The sequence below is a fragment of the Podarcis raffonei genome, chromosome 3, assembly GCF_027172205.1.
Source record: "Podarcis raffonei isolate rPodRaf1 chromosome 3, rPodRaf1.pri, whole genome shotgun sequence".
In the NCBI taxonomy this organism is placed as follows: Eukaryota; Metazoa; Chordata; class Lepidosauria; order Squamata; family Lacertidae; genus Podarcis; species Podarcis raffonei.
The window spans coordinates 22,908,106-22,927,995 of record NC_070604.1 but is presented as its reverse complement, the minus strand read 5'-3'; the positions used below and the strand labels follow the sequence as shown (position 1 = coordinate 22,927,995).

At 43.2% G+C, this 19,890-nt stretch overlaps 1 protein-coding gene across 1 annotated transcript in view; it reads right to left on the bottom strand.

Annotated features, from left to right (window-relative positions):
- The window catches only part of ARHGEF10 (Rho guanine nucleotide exchange factor 10), a 101,621-nt gene that overhangs the window by 7,973 nt on the left and 73,758 nt on the right, over positions 1-19,890 (bottom strand). Inside the window, exons 26-27 of the mRNA XM_053380813.1 lie at positions 18,708-18,850; positions 11,393-11,567 (exon numbers count right to left, since the gene is read on the bottom strand). Of these exons, the coding sequence (XP_053236788.1) occupies positions 11,393-11,567; positions 18,708-18,850 (318 nt within the window). The remainder of the gene's footprint in view (positions 1-11,392; positions 11,568-18,707; positions 18,851-19,890) is intronic.

Below are 19,890 nucleotides of genomic sequence, written 5' to 3'. Positions count from 1 at the left end.
ACACGTCGTCCAATTTATGCACATTTTTTTAGAAGTTAAATCCTACTGAGTTTTGTATCTGGATTGCAGATTTGCACTGCTTCTAAAAACACACTTGCTTCTCTTCATCTGCTCCATTCCATACTTTGGAACACTTTACTTTTTATACCTGTACCTAAGGCAGCCTACCATTGCACCCCTCCAATTGCACACTCCCCTAGATGCTTTTTAGATATTTGGCAGAAATCTAGGTTTCTGCTGAATGGTTACTTTGGCCCTCAGGCACCCACTTGGTGTCCACCAAGGCCCCATCCTGACCCTCCAATTTGTCTGTTTTCAGCCCTGTGAAATGGGTATTTTGCCACCCCCATGACAATGTCTCAAGGTTTCCACATGTCCCCAGGCCCAAAAAGTGTTGTAGACCCTACTGACTTTCAAACTTTGTCACAAATGAAGACCTAGTGTGTGCTCTCTTCTCTTTATCCAGAACTTCTAGTTCAGACTAAGACTATCCCAACCTAAGCAATCCTTTTTTTTTTACACCAGATTCATAGGGTTTATTCATTGCACAATGAAGCAATTGTGTAAATGCGTAGTTCACAGTTGTATAATTCTGATGAAGTCCTTTTAAAAAAGGAGATATATATATTTACCCAAGCATATTCAGCTACTTTAGAAGATGTATTTTTAAGCCTTTCCTTCCTCAACCTGCAAATGTGAAGCAGTGAACCTGCTTTGCATGATGCGCAAAACGATTTGTGTGAAACTACATATTTGAGACTCGAATCTTTTTTAAAGGTAGAACCACACATTTCGTATTGTATTTAAAGGGAAATTACTGGTGCATGGCTTAAGGATGGATATCAAAACAATAAAATATTAATGAAAGGGACAATGCTGGCTCTCTCTGGCGCAGAATGCCTGAATGCTCCATCAGAATGGATCAGAGGGGGCAGCCTTGAATGAATCTGAAAAGTCTGCCCTTCTAGCCAAAAGGTGAATGACACTAAGTTGATCACAGCTGGAAAGAAGACAAAAGTGGAAGGCATCTGTCAGGTTGAAGTCATTAGACCTCCCAAATATTGCCAGAAGCTCCAGCCTAGAGTTGTTTTTAAATGTCAAAATAAATAAACACAAATTATAATATATTATATATAATTCTTAAGAAACAAAATACTTACAGTGTTAATGCCTGGTACAACCTGCTCCCCACCTCCCTCCACTAAAAAAACCCCAAACCACACTGAATGGAACCATGCCATTATTTTCTTGGCATGTAAATGCTTATCTAATCACTCAAAGAGGTATGAAGAAGAAGAGGAGTTTGGATTTGATATCCCGCTTTATCACTACCCTAAGGAGTCTCAAAGCAGCTAACATTCTCCTTTCCCTTCCTCCCCCACAACAAACACTCTGTGTGGTGAGTGGGGCTGAGAGACTTCAAAGAAGTGTGACTAGCCCAAGGTCACCCAGCAGCTGCATGTGGAGGAGCGGAGACGCGAACCCGGTTCACCAGATTACGAGTCCACCACTCTTAACCACTACACCACACTGGCTCTCAGTGGGTGGGGCAGAGACAGGTGAGAAGAAGGAACCTCAGATTGCTTGGGAAGGAATTGGGGGAGGAAGAAAGCTGAGGGGAGGCGGGGAATTTTAGTCCTTGAAACTGCCTCATGGGGCAAGATCTACTGGGAACAGTTGCTGTGCTCACTAGGCCTACACTGCTCTGTTTTTCTGAATAAGGAGTTAACATCACTGACAGCTTGTCAGTTACTGGTGACTTGCTCCGTATTACCCGCCCCAACATAGCGATGGTAGCTAGGATGCCAAACCGTTCGTTTTCAAAGCAAACTTCATAGCTCCTACTTTTACTGCCAGTGAGCTGCTTTGTTATAAAATTAAATGCTACTGCACGACCCTTTTGACCACCTCAAGGAAGCCAAACAATTGTACAAGTGATACTAGGAAATAAATTACCTGGTCACACAATTATTCCACCTGAGCCATGGCCAAAGTGCTGAATCTGGTTGTATTGCATGATAGGATGGGAAAGGCTCATGGAGGACAAGGCTCTCAATGGCTACTACCCAAGACGGCTATGATCTAGCATCATTGTCAAGTACCGATTGGTGGGGATTCTGCTTATGGGCTTCTTATAGGCTTCTGCCCAGCCACTGTGAGAAAAGAATGCTGGACTGCATGGGCCTTTGGTCTCATGCAACTGGGCTCTTCTTATGACTTATTAGGGACGTGGGTGGTGCTGTGGGTTAAACCACAGAGCCTAGGACTTGTTGATCAGAAGGTTGGCGGTTCAAATCCCCCCAATGGGGTGAGCTCCCGTTGCTCAGTCCCTGCTCCTGCCAACCTAGCAGTTTGAAAGCACGTCAAAGTGCAAGTAGATAAATAGGTACCGCTCCAGCAGGAAGGTAAACGGCGTTTCCGTGCGCTGCTCTGGTTCGCCAGAAGCGGCTTAGTCATGCTGGCCACATGACCCGGAAGCTGTACACCAGCTCCCTCGGCCAATAAAGCGAGATGAGCACCGCAACCCCAGAGTCGGCCACGACTGGACCTAACGGTCAGGGGTCCCTTTACCTTTTCCTTTTTATGACTTATTAGGGTTGACATGGCAAATGTCTCCCTTACAAAATGGGGCAGAGGATGTGGTGGCTACAAGAAATCCTTGCAGAATGTTTTTGGTGGGAATGAAGTTGCAACAACTACATAGAGAAGTAAAAAAAAAATAATTCCTTCCAGTAGCACCTTAGAGACCAACTAAGTTTGTTATTGGTATGAGCTTTCGTGTGCATTTGTTTCGACTACAGCAGACCAGCGTGGCTACCTACCTGTATCTACACAGAGAAGTGTGAAAGGTGTGCTTTACCAGCTTCCAGTAACAAAACACACACACACACAGAAACCAGTTATACAAAAAATCATCTTTTGGTTGTTTGTCATCTGCCTACAGTGTTTTGAAAACATGTGTGGATATGTTACGTCCTATTCTTCAGCATTTTGACAGCATTAACATGATGGAGACAGGGCAAGAACAGAGTCCCAGCATGGCACAGCAGTGCTTCAGAAATGTCTAAGTGCTGGCTTGCACCACTGAAAAAACATTGTTTCCACATGTGAAGATTGCAAGTGATTATCCAGGAATCTAACATCTTGAATGCAGAAGGAAATAAACAATCGGAGGTGAGGTCAAACGGAAATCCTCTGTTCTTGAAGCAATGGAACAACTGGGAAATGAGGAAACACCTGTTGGGGGATGTGAACTTCTAACACAATATAAAATCATCATAGGATGGTAGATGTGCAACATGATTTGTCTGTACTTCTCCATATTAAGCGCATATGGTCAGATAGTAAGAAGCTTTTCAAATTATTGTTCTATTTGCATTTCTCAAAAATGGTTCCTGATCAATTCAGTTTATGATCATCAACAGCTCATAATGAGCTCCCTTTGGGATAAATTTATCCAACACAGGACTCGGACAATTAATAATTGTTGTAAAACGCAACCCTACAACAAATTATTCATGTTACATTGCATCAACTAATGTAGCTAATATCAAGAGGATAAGAATGTAATTTTTTACTCAGCAGGTCCATTGGCATAAAGGTGGACATGGTCACAACTATGCACATACACGATCTCAATTTGGAATTTTGAAAAACTGGGCCATTCTGTCACTTAGAGCTATATAAAAAGCACACCTTTGCTCCTATAATTTTTACAGATAAACTGAACGCTAATCAATTATTCAAAGTGCTTCACATGCATCATCTCAGTAACCCTTTACAATACCAGATCTGCAACAAGAATCCTTACAGACAACCAGAACTGCAGAAATGTCAACAATGAAATTGACAGAAATCTGAATCAGGCTCTTCTGCCCAACGCACTGCGTAAGCTACTGTGCTGCATCACCTGGCATGCCATTTATTGACACCTAGGTTTAAAGTCTCCTTCGTGGATCACTGCCTTGTCATGTATAGTTAAAGCTATGGTTTTCCCAGTAGTGATGTATGGAAGTGAGAGCTGGACCATAAAGAAGGCTGATCACCGAAGAATTGATGCTTTTGAATTATGGTGCTGGAGGAGACTCTTGAGAGTCCCATGGACTGCAAGAAGATCAAACCTCTCCATTCTTAAGGAAATCAGCCCTGAGTGCTCACTGGAAGGACAGATCGTGAAGCTGAGGCTCCAATACTTTGGCCACCTCATGAGAGGAGAAGACTCCCTGGAAAAGACCCTGATGTTGGGAAAGAGTGAGGGCACAAGGAGAAGGGGACGACAGAGGACGAGATGGCTGGACAGTGTTCTCAAAGCTACCATCATGAGTTTGACCAAACTGCGGGAGGCAGTGGAAGACAGGAGTGCCTGGCGTGCTCTGGTCCATGGGGTCATGAAGAGTCGGACACGACTAAACGACTAAACAACAACAACAACAAAGGTTTAAAGTTGAACTTTTCCTTCAGTGATAATCTTAGAGAGTGAACTGCACAGTATCAGCCTAGTTCCAAAAAGTATTTGAAGGACAATCTTAGGGCACTTCCAAATTGTTCTTGCTGTTTGATTCTTCTCACTGAAGGAAACTCTTGGACTTTGCAAATCACCTAGGCTACATGTCTGTACGTTTTATAACTGTCCAAAATCCACCCTCCTATTTAGTCATTCTTCCATTAATGAAGGCATTTTAATCTTCTGGCAGAGTTAGGACCTATTGCAATGATGTTTTTGTTACCCTACTCTCCCTCTCCTGAGGAAATGGTACACTTTCCTGTCCCTCTTCAGTTTGCAGGAAACACATGTCACACAACAAGGTAAATAATGGAAATTGCTTTGTTACATAGCTAAGCTGTCATCAGTTGTTAAAGGAACAAATCAAGAATTTCTTCAGTCAGCGGAATTGTTCTGAAAGGATTATGTTTTATGAAATCCAATGTAAGCACTGGGGGAAATGTTAGCATCAGGATATGACATAATGAATAAAAATACCATTTACTGAATAATAAAAAATTACATTGAAATGTAAAAAGCCCAGAGTTCATGGCAACATGGGCTTTATAACAAAATCCTTATGATTAAACTTGGGCTGTTCAGATCAGTGCAACAGGCATGAGTGAAAAGGAGTAAGATTTACTGTTTCAAAAAATATAGTTAAGCATCCCTGATTCTTCTGAATATCTTAAAACTCCACACTGGTGCACCTTGCTATCTGCAGCTCAGCTGAGGATAAATGGCAGCTCAAACTAAAATTCATGAAATTGTTCCAGTTATTCAAGGAGAAATGGGGTAGGGTTGCCGAGTTATATGTAAAATTATGTCAACTCAAGAGCACTAGAGCCCAAGGAATTGTCCGAAAGAAAATGATGATTCTGTGGTATGGCTGGAGTTAAGCAGGTCTCACCCTGTAAATTGCCTGGCTGAGAAGCCACCTGGAATCCATTTGTAAGCCAGTGTGTAATTATTTGAAGGAAGAGCAAGGGCACAGGTGTGATGAATAAAGAAACTCAAGTATACCACGGCCAGGTTTACGTGACTGCATGCCCCCTTCCTTTGGTGTTTCCCCAAGAGAGTAGTAAGAATCTGTTACAGTTTAAGGATCTCTTGCTTTAGAACTTTAGTTTAGAGGAAATTAGGCAGAAAGGAGGTTCTAACCCACCATTCACCCTGTTGCACAAAAGCAAAACGAAGCTGTATAGGTTATTTTAAAATTTTCCATTCACTCATTTAGATGCTAAAAGCCATCACACTCCACCCCTGGGCACAGGTTTGCTTTTGCCAGATGCTACCTCAAGGAAATATTCTCCCCCTGCAGAGCAACAGGCATTTACGACAATACAAAACTAAGCTCACAGACACTGCCGCTGCATGTTTCTCTCACAATATAGGAAGATATTGGTGACACGTTTACAGCTATAATTTTTAGCCTGTTGGCTACACTAGCTGGAGGTTTACAAATATATTACTAAACAGATAATCTGATGAGCGCAGTCTCTTCCAAACTTGGGTCTCCAGCTGTTTTTGGACTACAATTCCCTTCATCCCTAGCTAGCAAGATCAGCGGTCAGGGATGATAGGAACTGTAGTCCAAAAACAGCTGGAGACCCAAGTTCGTGAAACACTGTGCTAGTGAAACAGAGCATGCCGCCACTTGCACAGAGAGCTAAACTAACCTGATGAGGCAACTGTTTGCCCTGCTCACATAGAAACACAGGGACGGAGTGGGTTCTCAAATTTTCAGTGAAAATGAACATGCCAGTAGGAGAGAGCAAAATCTACCATCTCCCTCAACCTTCCTGCAGTAGCCTTGTTGCTTTAGGTCAAGGGTGGTTTATTCTGAGGCCCTCCAGATGTTGTTGGATTAACTGCTACCACCTGTTGCTGATGGGAATTGTAAGTCCAACAACATCCGGAGGGCCTCAAGATTAGCCACCCCTTGCTTCAAACAGTTCCTTCTCGCCCCAGTTCAGAAACTGGAAAGGAGTCCAGTTCAGAGGAAATTGGTCAAAGCAACATAGCAAAGCAGAGTAAAGTGGGAGAGGGAAGAAGAGTTGGCTCTCCTTTCCCTAGTGCTCCTTTGAATGCAAAAATTGTAAAATCAAATCTCCTTTCTATGTGAACAGGAAAGGCATGTGGATAAAACGAATGCAAGTATCACATTAGGAGCAATGCGCGGACTTAAGATTACTTTGAAGCACCTGTTTTGCGTTATTGACCCTGCTCAGGCGTTCAGAGGGAGAAGCGACTGACCAAACCGGAACGACTAAGTTTATTTTAACATGGGTTCTCACCTAAAAATACAAAGCTGGATCTTCTTAATCCCATCAGACATCCCCTATAGAGTAGGACTGGGAAGTGCCAGGCCCAAGGCCTCTCCATCTTGGCTTTTGGGACTCTTCCCCAGGCCACACACCACACTGCCCTCACCAGCTCTCCTTTGTTCCCTTCCTGGAGTGTTTTTGCCTGGCTGGAACATGGCCTTGAACTGCACTAATGACTTTGTTTGTTTGTTTGATTGATTGATTGATTGATTGATTTAATGAATAATAATTTATTTGTACCCCACCCATCTGGCTGGGTTTCCCCAGCCACTCTGGACGGCTTCCAGCAAAATATATTAATATACAGTAATTGAACAAATATTAAAAGCTTCCCTAAACAGGGCTGCCTTCAGATGTCTTCTAAAAGTCAGGTAGTTGTTTATTTCTTTGACATCTGATGGGAGGGCGTTCCACAGGGCAGGTGCCACTACCAAGAAGGCCCTCTGCCTGGTTCCCTGTAACTTCGCTTCTCGCAGTGAGGGAACTGCCAGAAGGCCCTTGGCGCTGGACCTCAGTGTCCAGGCAGAAAAACTGGGTTTTCTGCGGTGATGTGTAGGAACCTATGGAGGAATGAGGTTTCCTATACAAAAGGCAAGAATCACATTGACTGCTCCTCCAACTTTTGCTTCTAGACATGCCCACCAGTGGTATGAAGACTCCCAGAAGAGAATAATGCAAAGGGTTTCTCCACACCCCTTTATAGAAGGTTTAAACTCTTTGGAAGAATTGAGAGAAATCTTGCTGCTTTTTAATACAGACTACAACTATAGTAAAAGCTATGGTTTTCCCAGTAGTGATGTATGGAAGTGAGAGCTGGACCGTAAAGAAGGCTGATCACCGAAGAATTGATGCTTTTGAATTATGGTGCTGGAGGAGACTCTTGAGAGTCCCATGGACTGCAAGAAGAACAAACCTATCCATTCTGAAGGAAATCAGCCCTGAGTGCTCACTGGAAGGACAGATCGTGAAGCTGAGGCTCCAATACTTTGGCCACCTCATGAGAAGAGAAGACTCCCTGGAAAAGACCCTGATGTTGGGAAAGATGGAGGGCACAAGAAGAAGGGACGACAGAGGACGAGATGGTTGGATAGTGTTCTCGAAGCTACCAGCATGAGTTTGACCAAACTGCGGGAGGCAGTGGAAGACAGGAGTGCCTGGCGTGCTCTGGTCCATGGGGTCACGAAGAGTCAGACACGACTAAACAACAACAACAACACAACTATAGAAGATGAGTATCACCGCTAAATCTTACCGTTCCAACACATAACAGCCATCTATTTCTCAAAGTGAGCAATATACATTTATAACACTAGCCTGTTAATAGGACGGGTAGTTTTTTCCCTCCCCATCCCTGCAAGATGAGGCTATAGGAGAAATCCGATTTCTGCACTGTTCTAGCGCAGGAATTTTTAAAGTGCGGTCCATGACACATACATGTCAAGCAGTGCCCGCCTGCTGCTACCTAGCAACAGCTTCCCTCCCCTCTGGGTGTTCAGTACAGCAACAGAGTATTGAAGGAACAAGAGTTTTAATTTAGAAGCCTTTCAGGCAGACTTTAATATGATGGTCGTAATATAAGGGGATGTGGGACCCATAAAAGAAAAATGGAATATCGGCCTGCAATATAGGAGGTGTTTTTTTTAATTAAAAACAAAAAAAGGCGTGCTACTAGAAAAACCATTTCAGTGCAGAAAGCTGGAGGGGCACAATTAAGAGGCCTTGTTTTCAGCCTGTTTCTTTCTTTGCCCCCTTTCCTCAAGGTAAGTTATAACCAACAAGCCCATTAACGGCACAATGATTATTTCAGATATAAATTGTCTAAAGTAAAAGAGAAGGAATATGAAAATGAATCACCAGGCAGCTGGTTATTTTGGGTTTACAGTGTTGCTACAATCTGACTCAAAGTATTGATTTATCCTGACATCAGTTTTGTGCCCCCCACCCCCAAAATATTTTCTGTAAATTCTTTAAAAGGATTTCGTTCTCAGAAGTTTTCCTTCCGCACTTTCATTTTCAGCATGAAACTCTCTGTGTGTTTGCGCATACACGCACATCATTATCCTGTTGCTTTATGAAATTGATCTTCTGCTAAAGTAGTCCCAGTCATAACTCAGCATTAGCAAATAAAACATTATGTACAAAAATATCATGTACATAGGATCCCTGACAGAGCAATAAACGCCGATGCAAAAAAGCGATACCCAGTGTACTCATTTTAAATGTTAAAATGATTCCTTTTCTCAAGTATAACACATTTGTCTCAAGCATCAATCACAATTCTAAGAACTCTATTGAAACTTTGGCTGTTCGCTTATAAGGACAGGAAAAATTCTTCAGATAAAATAAAAGCAGCTGAAATGACACCAGGGCACACACACACATATATAATTAACTCAAGCTCTTCAACAGAAAAGCACAGTTTACATCATCTTGTTTTATTTCCATGGCAATTGCAGCTAAGACTAAATATTTTCCAGTTAGCTTTTTCTCCCTCCATTAAAAACACACAACATAGTTACTACCAAGCGTAGAAGGGGGGGGGGAGGGGGGAATACAGTTTGCCCCTAACACTACAAAACATTGATTCTTTTCCCACAATGGTAGCAAACTGAATGGAAACCCTTTCTGAACTCAGGACAAGCTTATGTGTGAGTATGAAACAAAGTTAGACATGGCTATTAGAAAAACTGGGGGTGGACACCAAACATAGCTTTATTAAACTCAAAACACAGGGCACTTTTGGAGCTAATAAAAGTGTAGGTGAGACAGAAGGGCTGGCAGTGGATGGGGATATTTTACTATATTTGAGACTAGTTAAGAGCAAAATCCACACCCAACTCCCTACTACCTACTCTCACGTTTACAGGAAAAGGACACACTCAGGAATTGTTTTGAAAATGTCTGTCTGTTTCCAGATCATTCTATTTATATATCTCCCACCTTCCTCCCATGGCAGGACTTAGGGTTTCTCACAGCATAAATTAAAATGGATACAACTAAAACACACAATATAAATAGAAATATTAAAAAATCAATTAAACAAGTAACCCTATTAAAAACAACACCTTGTTGTTGTTTAGTCGTCTTAGTCGTGTTCGACTCTCCGTGATGCCATGAACCAGAGCATGCCTTGGAAACTCTCACTTTCTTCTCAAAGCTTCTCCTTTTTCATGTCCATGGAGTTTTCTTGGCAAAATACTGGAGTGGTTTGCCAGTTCCTTCTCCAGGTGGATCACATTTAGTCTAAACTCTCGGCTATAACCTGTCTTCCCCTAAAGATTGAGTTTTGTTAAAAGGGGTAGGGGGAAGGGCCATAACCATCTAACAATCATAAATTGGGCGTAGTAGAGATGCAGGTGGCACTGTGGTCTAAACCACTGAGCCTCTTGGGCTTGCCGATTGGAAGGTTGGCGGTTCGAATCCCTGCGATGGAGTGAGCTCCCATTGCTCTGTCCCAGCTTCTGCCAACCTAGCAGTCCGAAAGCACGCCAATGCGAGTAGATAAATAGGTACAGTGGTACCTCGGGTTACAGATGCTTCAGGTTACAGACGCTTCAGGTTACAGACTCCGCTAACCCAGAAATAGTACCTCAGGTTAAGAACTTTGCTTCAGGATGAGAACAGAAATCGTGCAGTGGCGCGGCGGCAGCGGAAAGCCCCATTAGCTAAAGTGGTGCCTCAGGTTAAGAAACGGACCTCCAGAACAAATTAAGTTCTTAACCCGAGGTACCACTGTACTGGTGTGGCTGGGAAGGTAAACAGCATTTCCGTGCGGTCTGGCTTCCATCCCGGTGTTCCATTGTGCCAGAAGCGGTTTAGTCATGCTGGCCACATGACCTGGAAAGCTGTCTATGGACAAACACTGGCTCCCTCAGCCTGAAAGCGGAGCTGAGTGCTACAGCCCAAAGTTGAATTTGGCTGGACTTAACTGTCCAGGGATCCTTTACCTTTACCTTAAAGTGCTTAGTAACCACATTTTGGGCAAAGATATTGGGGTGACTTCTTCTACAGCTTGCTTCATAGTTATAGGCACATCTTAAATATAAGCAATTGCTTAAAAACAAGTATAACAGTGTCCAGGCAGACATAAAAATGGCTTTTCATCTTCAAATACCAACTTTGAAGCTGTGCACATTTTTTTAAAAAAAAAAAGCTATGCAAGATACAGTGGTACCTCGGGTTACAGATGCTTCAGGTTATAGACTCCGCTAACCCAGAAATAGTACCTCGGGTTAAGAACTTTGCTTCAGGATGAGAACAGAAATTGCGCGGCAGTGGCGCGGCAGCAGCGAGAGGCCCCATTAGCTAAAGTGGTGCTTCAGGTTAAGAACAGTTTCAGGTTAAGAACGGACCTCCAGAACGAATTAAGTTCTTAACCCGAGGTACCACTGTTTGGACAGAAATCTGGAATACTATGCAATTATGTTTACCCCCCCCCAAAAAAAAGTTATTGTGACTTACATATTTTGATTATGCAAATTTCCTATTTAGCTGCCATGCCTGTGAAGCACTGGAACACTCAAAAAGTTCCACAACCTGAACAAAGCGGACACCCTTAAATAAATGTATATAACACTGGTACCTGACAACATATTGTGAACCAGGGTAGCGACATTCACATCTTGGAGATGCTTAAGGGTTTCGGTGTGGAAAAGGCGAAGCGTAGATCCCGATGTGAAGGCAATCCAGATCCCAACTCCTGCGACAGCCATATGAGAAATCACCATCCCTTCCTCTTGATGGGCTTCAAAGTGGCACTGAGTAATAGAAAGAAGTAACTCAAAGTAACATAGCAGAACAAAAAACACCTGCAATCTACAGTTCTCATTGATGATGATTAGCCTGCTCTTCACCCTAAAGTTCCAGGACAGGTTACCATAATGAAAACAATTAAAGGTTGGTTGTTTTCTCAGGGCAAACCAGGTACCCACTGTAAGCTGTGTCAAGAATTAAACTCTCTCTCTTGTTCCCACAACATACATGTATGGCTGGAAAACTCATGATCATCAGGAAACTCCAAATGCTGTATTTTATTGAAACTGTATTTTAACACTGGGATTCAGATGTTCCCATTATAGAAGAAAAACAACAGCACCCAACTCCAAAATACAAGGGTGTGTCCTAAGGTGTCACTCTGTTGACAGTAAGGCTACTGTCAGCAGAGCAGCAAATTTCAAAACTTTTTCCTTCCTCTTGGTGTCTTTGCAATTTCCTTAAATAAGCACTGGAAGGTCCTCAAATCCTCCCCTGCGAGCAGGATTTTTTGGGCAGTAGGGGGCAGCAGATTTGAGAGGGGTGCCAAAAACCGCTTGCCTCCCTGTTCGATTGGCAGAAGCCTTGTCACCAGCTGAGCGACACAGCTACAACCCACAGAACATATCAATCACCAAACTCAACAATAGAAGGAAAAGAGTAATCAAGAAAAAAAAAGTAGGTCTTCAAGGAGTGGGACTTGTCAGAGAATAGTTGGTAATGTGTCCCAGAGCGATGGGGCCTTTACAGAATAGGTCTTCTCCTTTACACCCACAACAACTGACTGTTGTTCACCCTGGCATTCGAAAATCCAGATTTCCTCAAAATTTAACCAGAGTGGAACCAATTGGATGACAGAATCCTGGAACAATGATGGATCTGAACTCTGTTCACCCTAGGGATTTTAACAAGTTATAGAGAGAATAGTCTTGTTCCATTAAACTTCACAGATTTCAGCCCACCCTAGACAAGGAATGTCGACATATCGGTTCAAATATCTGCATGTAATATGTTCTATTTGAAGATATTCTGAACTCATTCAGATAAGCAAAATAGCTTATGTTGCAGATGCCTCTTGATAAAAGGATAAATTGTGACAGTTCCAGTTATATTATTCTGCAAAAACACAGTTCTGAATCCTCTCCTTCAGATATATGGGAACAGATGGCATTACTCAAGGAAAGAACAAGACCGGGAAGGGGGGGGAGGGAATATATGGCCAAGAAAGATTGTGTTAATTTTGTCAAATCAATTGACTCACATCAATCATGAGAAAGTTCAGTTCAGCCAGGATCCACAATATTGTTTTTAAATCTAAAGTTACGAAAGGCAATTATTAACAGCATTTTTTTTTAACTGAACTCTGAGTTAAAAGGTGGGTGAAAAATTGAGCTGTACAGGAAAAAATACAAATGATATTAGGAATAAATCAAATCTTTCCAAGTGGGTTATTTGAGGATCATTGGTTGCTGCGATACATATCATTACAGTGGTGCCTCGCAAGACGAAATTAATTCGTTCCACGAGTCTTTTCGTCTTGCGATGTTTTTCGTCTTGCGAAGCACGGTCCGTCGCAACTGCGCCTCTTCAAGCGGCTTTAAGAAAAAAGCGAACAAACTCGCAAGACGTTTTCGTCTTGCGAAGCAAGCCCATAGGGAAAATCGTCTTGCGAAGCAACGCAAAAACCGAAAAACCCTTTCGTCTTGCGCGTTTTTCGTCTTGCGAGGCATTCGTCTTGCGGGGCACCACTGTATGTGACACCATGCAGCACTATTGCTTTCTTTATGATTAAGATATATTAGAGAACATTATGAATATTAGTAATTTCAAAGCTGATTTTCCAGTGGGAGGAGGAGGAAAGAAGTTGCTAGGTGCCTCTTTGAAAAGAAGATAAAAATACTCAGAAGAGAATCAAGTAAATGCAACACTAATTTAAAAGTTTTATATCACTTGCATGCTGTGCTTCGTAGGTTTTTAAAAAGTAACAGCCGTGAAACTGATCAAAATAAAATGGGAACGCATAAATAAAACTCAAAGCCAAGTAGGCTGTTTTTACTAACACATTAAATCTGCAATCTTACACACTTGGAAGTCCCACTGAACTCGGTGCTATTTAGAGTGCATTCCCTACGCATATCTACTGAGAAATAAGTACTGACAAACTCAAAAGTACACACACAAAACACTAACTATGAAAGCAGCTTAAAGTAGACATTGAAAGTAGGCATTGAAAATATATATATTTTAAAGGGTGCAATGTACTTTTCCTATACTCAGAGCAGATTCCTTCAAAACATTAACTCAAGATAAGATGTATTAACGCAAAATAAGCAATGAAAAACCTGCAAATGCAAATCAAAGAATTAAAACCCAACAATCAAGCGCCCTTAGAAATAGGAAGATTTTATATTGTACGCAGAAGGAAGCAGCTGTGGGCTCACCGAGAAGAGTACTGTTATTGCTCCAATGCTGTAGAGCTAAGCCCTGTTCCTTGCACCTGGTGCCCTCCTGTTGCAGAGCAAGACTGTCAATTAAACAGTGATTGATCATACAGAGAACATGGGTCTCCAAGGTGTGTGCATGTTTCAGGCCTTGAGGTGTTAAAAAAATTAAGCACCAGTTGCTTCTATGTGGCCCAGAAGCTGACAGGCAGCTAGTGCAATTGCTGCAAAGTAGGTTTAATGCACTCCTACCTCACAGTATCTCTCAGGAGGCAGATAACTGTGGGAATATTAACCTATTTCCTAGGTTATCATTAGCACACGTTTATTGAAAGGAACTGTGCTATTTGGAAAAAAAGATGTCAATATTTTAAAAAAGAAGTTACCCTTTCCCAAATAGTATAGGATGACGTGCACCATTTCAGCTATGCATACCATTCAGACCAGAGTTCCAAAGACCTTTTAAAAGCAATTCACCAGTTCATACAGTACAACATAAAAAATAGCACATGCACATCAACAAATAGTGCTACTAAGACAGAAAGAAACAGTGCTGAACACCATCTCTCAGTTGGTACCAATCTTGAATCCAAGCGGCCGCAGAAACTAACAGCCAGTTTCCAGGATTTATACCTAAAGAGTATCATTACTACATTACCAAATAGTCGTCATTTAAAAACAAAAAACAAAACAAAACAGCAACTAACTAGAAGCTGTGCCAAAAGCACCGACTGGAGAAACAATGGGTATCCCCTTGAAGGCCAGCCTTGCAGATTAATGTCAGTCACCCAACCTCTTCCCAGTCTCTCTCTCTTCCATTTTGCCATTACTTCTGTGTGTGAAGTTGTACTCTTTTTCTCCTTTCAGAGCAAAGACACCCAAAGCTACCATAGTGCCCTACTGTTTCCTCTGCCAGGGGAGAAACAACAACAAGTGCAATTCAGTACAGTGGTACCTTGGTTTGCAACTGTTTTGGATTACAACCACGTCAAGCCCGGAAGTGCGTGCCCCTTTTTTTGGATTGTTGTTGTTGTTTAGTCATTTAGTCATGTCCGACTCTTTGTGACCCCATGGACCAGAGCACGCCAGGCATTCCTGTCTTCCACTGCCTCCTGCAGTTTGGTCAAACTCATGCTGGTAGCTTTGAGAACACTGTCCAACCATCTCGTCCTCTGTCGTCCCCTTCTCCTTGTGCCCTCCATCTTTCCCAACATCAGGGTCTTTTCCAGGGAGTCTTCTCTTCTCATGAGGTGGCCAAAGTCTTGGAGCCTCAGCTTCAGGATCTGTCCTTCCAGTGAGCACTCAGAGTGAGCACTTAGAACCGATTTCCTAATTTTTTTTTTGGAGGCCCCACTGGCAAAAGCTCGCCTTGGGTTACAACCTGTTTTGGTTTACAACCGGACCTCCAGAATGGATTATGGTTGTAAACCAATGTACCACTGTACTATGGTTTGCTACCCATTGGGATTCGTAGAATCATAGATCTGAAATAGATCGCGAGAGCCATCCAACCCCAGTCTCCTGTAATGCACAAATCTTTTGCCAAGCATGGGGCTCAAATCCACAACTCTGAGGTTATGAGTCTCACGCTCTAGTGATGGTCCTCTTCCAGAAGAGAAACATGAGAACATGCTCAGGTTCAGCAATTGCCCTCCAACCATTTCCCCATCTCTCTAATGGGGGGGGGGGATAAAATGCATTGCAGTCGTTCCTGCTCTCAGTAAAATGAATCCACCCTAGCATTCTTCCGGTGGTCTCCATTGCATCTTCAATTTCCTCCTCTCCAAAGGAGGCCTGTATTTCTTTTCTCAAGCTCCAACTCTATGGCAACGCTAGATCTCCATCACACATTTTTCAGAGTCACAGCCAAATCTTTCAACACAGTGGTGCCTGCGATGGCCCACCACTGTTACAACAGCACATCACATAGTTTGCATCTCTCTCTCTCTCCCCCCCCCCACACTTACACCCAGTACAAACTCTTTTGTGATTCAGGCCCAAAGAGCTGTGCCAAAAACTGAACTGTGCTTTCTCAGGCATAGCAAGTTCTGTATAATGGGCACCATTGTTCAGGAGAAGTGACTGACTTTTAACTACTCGGGAGAAAGAGAGAAAGAGCAGCATTTAGGCAGCCTACCAAGGAACACAGGGTATTTCTTGTTTATCTAGCGCATTTCAGATGGCTTTGTTTGTTTTTAAAATGAAGTTGTCATGTATTTCATCCGCACAAAAAACACTGAACAGTAGGATTGTTTTACATCTCCGCCGAGGCACTTTTCTCCCCTGAACACTGAAAGGAAGATCCGTTTCACGAACACTGAGCTTTCTGTGCACCAGACACCTACGAGATGGGACCTGAGACAATTCTGAAGTAGCAGCTTGTTAAGCGGGAAAGCAGCCTTGCGAAACATGCCTGAGAGGCAAGTAATCAAAGGCACCCTAAAACCCAATAATGTTTTTGTGAAATCCGCTAGTTGTTAAGCAACTCTCTTTTGCGGCAACTAGCCTGGTGACTGGGAGAGGCTGCTGAGACCATATAACACCGGTCCTGAAAGACCTTCATTGGCTCCCAGTATGTTTCTGAACACAATTCAAAGTGTTGGTGCTGACCTTTAAAGCCCTAAATGGCCTCGGTCCAGTATACCTGAAGGAGAGACTCCACCCCCAGCGTTCAGCCCAGACACTGAGGTCCAGAGCCGAGGGCCTTCTGGCAGTTCCCTCACTGCAAGAAGTGAGGTTGCAGGGAACCAGGCAGAGGGTCTTCTCAGTAGTGGTGCCCACCCTGTGGAATGCCCTCCCATCAGATGTCAAGGAAATAAACAACTATCTGACTTTTAGAAGACATCTGAAGGGAAGTTTTTAATGTTTGATGTTTTATCGTGTTTTTAATATTCTGTTGGGAGCCCCCCAGAGTGGCTGGGGAAACCCAGACAGATGGGTGGGGTATTATCATCATCATCTTTTGGAAGGGCAAACACTTCACAATTGATAGAATTTCAATAATGCAACAGTATTAGCATGCTAATTCTATGCACTGCTCTGCTTGCATAGCAACATCCAGGAATAAGTCCTGGACTCGCGTTCTGGCTAGGGCACTACCATAACTTCTAGATTGACATTGGGAGCTGGTACTGGTGAAAGTTCTGCAGCAATCACAAAAATGGAGGTGGATGTTTGCCCTGTCCAAGAAACAGCAAAGTGTTATCATGTTCAGGGCAGCTGGGCTTGCTTCTTCCTACTCCAGCCAGAATATTTGTGTCCATGCTTTCTTATGAGACACCCTTGCAAGCTCATTTGAATTACAGTGTCTTTGTTTGCAGAAAAGAAAAATGAGGATTCCCTCTCTTGTAGATTCCCTATAACTTAGATACCCTTCTGAGAGCTACAACATACTGGGGCGAGGTAGGGTGGCAGAACTGCAATTGCTAAATAAAACACATAGACACACACATTATAACCACAATGTTATAGACTGGCATGCACTTCCAAGAGAGCTTAGACCAAAAAGCTTCATTTAAGTTCTGCTTGTGATAAGGCTTCCAAAAGGAGGCTTCCAAGTGTCCTAAATGCACAGCAAGGAACAAACAATGGACAGGAAGCCACAGAGATGGCTCTGCATCTCGGCTTATTCTTTTGCCTTGAAAATATTTAACATGTGAGAAAGACATTAAGCAGCATTCATTATGGACACGAGAGTGGCTAAAGCTGCAGACCGGGAAGGCAGTCTTTTGTCAATATTATTAACTGGCAATTGATCTTGAGTGTGCATGTTGTTAAGGGCAATGCATGCCATATTTGTTTGATGGGTGCTTTGGCATCAGGCAAGGATGCTGGCACCTGAAGTGGTCTGGTGAATGGAAAGGGTTAGCAGCTCACAGAGAGGTAGGCAGCTGAGGACAGCAGTTGTCAGTCTCAATCGACTTCTGCTTTACATAATTCTCTTCCCTATTCTCAAGAGTGCAGGGTTGAGGCCACAGTTGGGTTCTGGACCTCTAGCCACGATACTCTTTGTATATTAATAATATTGTCCTCCTGTTCTTCCCAACACCCTGCAAGTATAATTGAAGCTTGATTTTTTTAATGTTAAGACAGAAGGGACAGCATACACACGTCAAGTGGTTTTAATGCCGTATCTAAAACTGTCGGGGGGGGGGGGAAGAGTAGAGATTTCTACTGGATTTGAAGTTGTTTGAAAAACAGGCCATAGCTTTGCTTTAAAAAAAGCCCTGAGGTATCTGATGGCCGGGGTAGAGGGTGAGTTCTCCAAAGCAGGGCTATGGTTTGGCAAAGACAACAGAGGTACCAAATACAAAGGTGACAAACTGTGGAGAGGCCACTAACAAAAAGTTAATGGCTAGTGCTTCATCCACACTCAGCAGGTGAGAAGTGCAAAATTCAAAGAAGGATAGACATGGGAGCTGTACTTTAATCATGGATGGTTCATGTCTCTGTTCCCTAAGTGTTTATACTGTTGTCAAGAGGAACAGCAAGCATAATAAGCTTTCTGCTTGGACACCCTTAAAGCGCAATGACTCATTTATAGCCTGAGCTATGATGAGGTGAGAACAAACCAGATTGCCATATTTTCTGCAGGTGTTAAGCTGACCTGAAATGAAATGTACACAGTTCATGTAGAAAACAGGGCTATATGAAACATTTTTAAAAAAAGGCATAATTGGAAGGGTTTTGTTTTGTTTTGTTTACCTCTACAGTATGAGTTTCGGTACTGATTATAAAAATTTGTCCGCCAGAAGCAGCCCAGATGGTTTCTTCCATGACAAGGAGACTTCTTACTGGAAGGACACCCAACTTTACTACTTTCTGAGGTTCTGAGTTCCAACTTCCATCTTTAGCAAGAAGAGACAAGAGAGAGAGACAAAAGCGGCTGTCAATGGATGCCCAGGGAGATCATGAGACAATCTATTTTCATATATAATATGATGCAGTCTTCCTTGCCCAGAATGCATTCTATTCTTTTCTTTCCCCTGTCCTGGTGTAGCCTCTATTCAAACAAGTTTTGTGAGGTTTTTGTACTGCTTCAAAAACCTCTTTGACCAAAGACCACAGCTGGGCAGGAGGGGGAAAAAACTCGAAGGCATTGAGCCACAGACAACAATGGCAATACCATGCAAGGAACACAGGAAGCTCCCTTATGCTGAGTCAGATCATTGGGGGCACTGTCATACAGTGGTTCCACTCCTTCCTCCTGGGCCGTGTTCAGAAAGTGGTGGTGGGGGATGAGTGTTCACACCCCTGGGCTCTCACTTGTGGGGTGCCTCAGGGTTCCGTCCTCTCCCCCATGCTTTTCAACATCTACATGCAGCCGCTGCGAGAGATCATGAGGGGGTTTGGGCTGGGTGTTCATCAGTATGCGGATGATACCCAGCTCTACCTCTCTTTCAAATCGGAACCAGTGAAGGCGGTGAAGGTCCTGTGTGAGTGTCTGGAAGCGGTTGGAGGATGGATGGTGGCTAACAGATTGAGGTTGAATCCTGACAAGACAGAAATACTGTTTTTGGGGGACAGGAGGCGGGCAGGTGTGGAGGATTCCCTGGTCCTGAATGGGGTAACTGTGCCCCTGAAGGACCAGGTCGCAGCCTCGGAGTCATTCTGGACTCACAGCTGTCCATGGAGGCACAGGTCAATTCTGCGTCCAGGGCAGCTGTTTATCAGCTCCATCTGGTACATAGGCTGAGACCCTACCTGCCCACGGACTGTCTCGCCAGAGTGGTGCATGCTCTGGTTATCTCTCGCTTGGACTACTGCAATGCGCTCTATGTGGGGCTACCTTTGAAGGTGACCCGGAAACTACAACTAATCCAGAATGCAGCAGGTAGACTGGTGACTGGGAGTGGCCGTTGAGACCATATAACACCGGTCTTGAAAG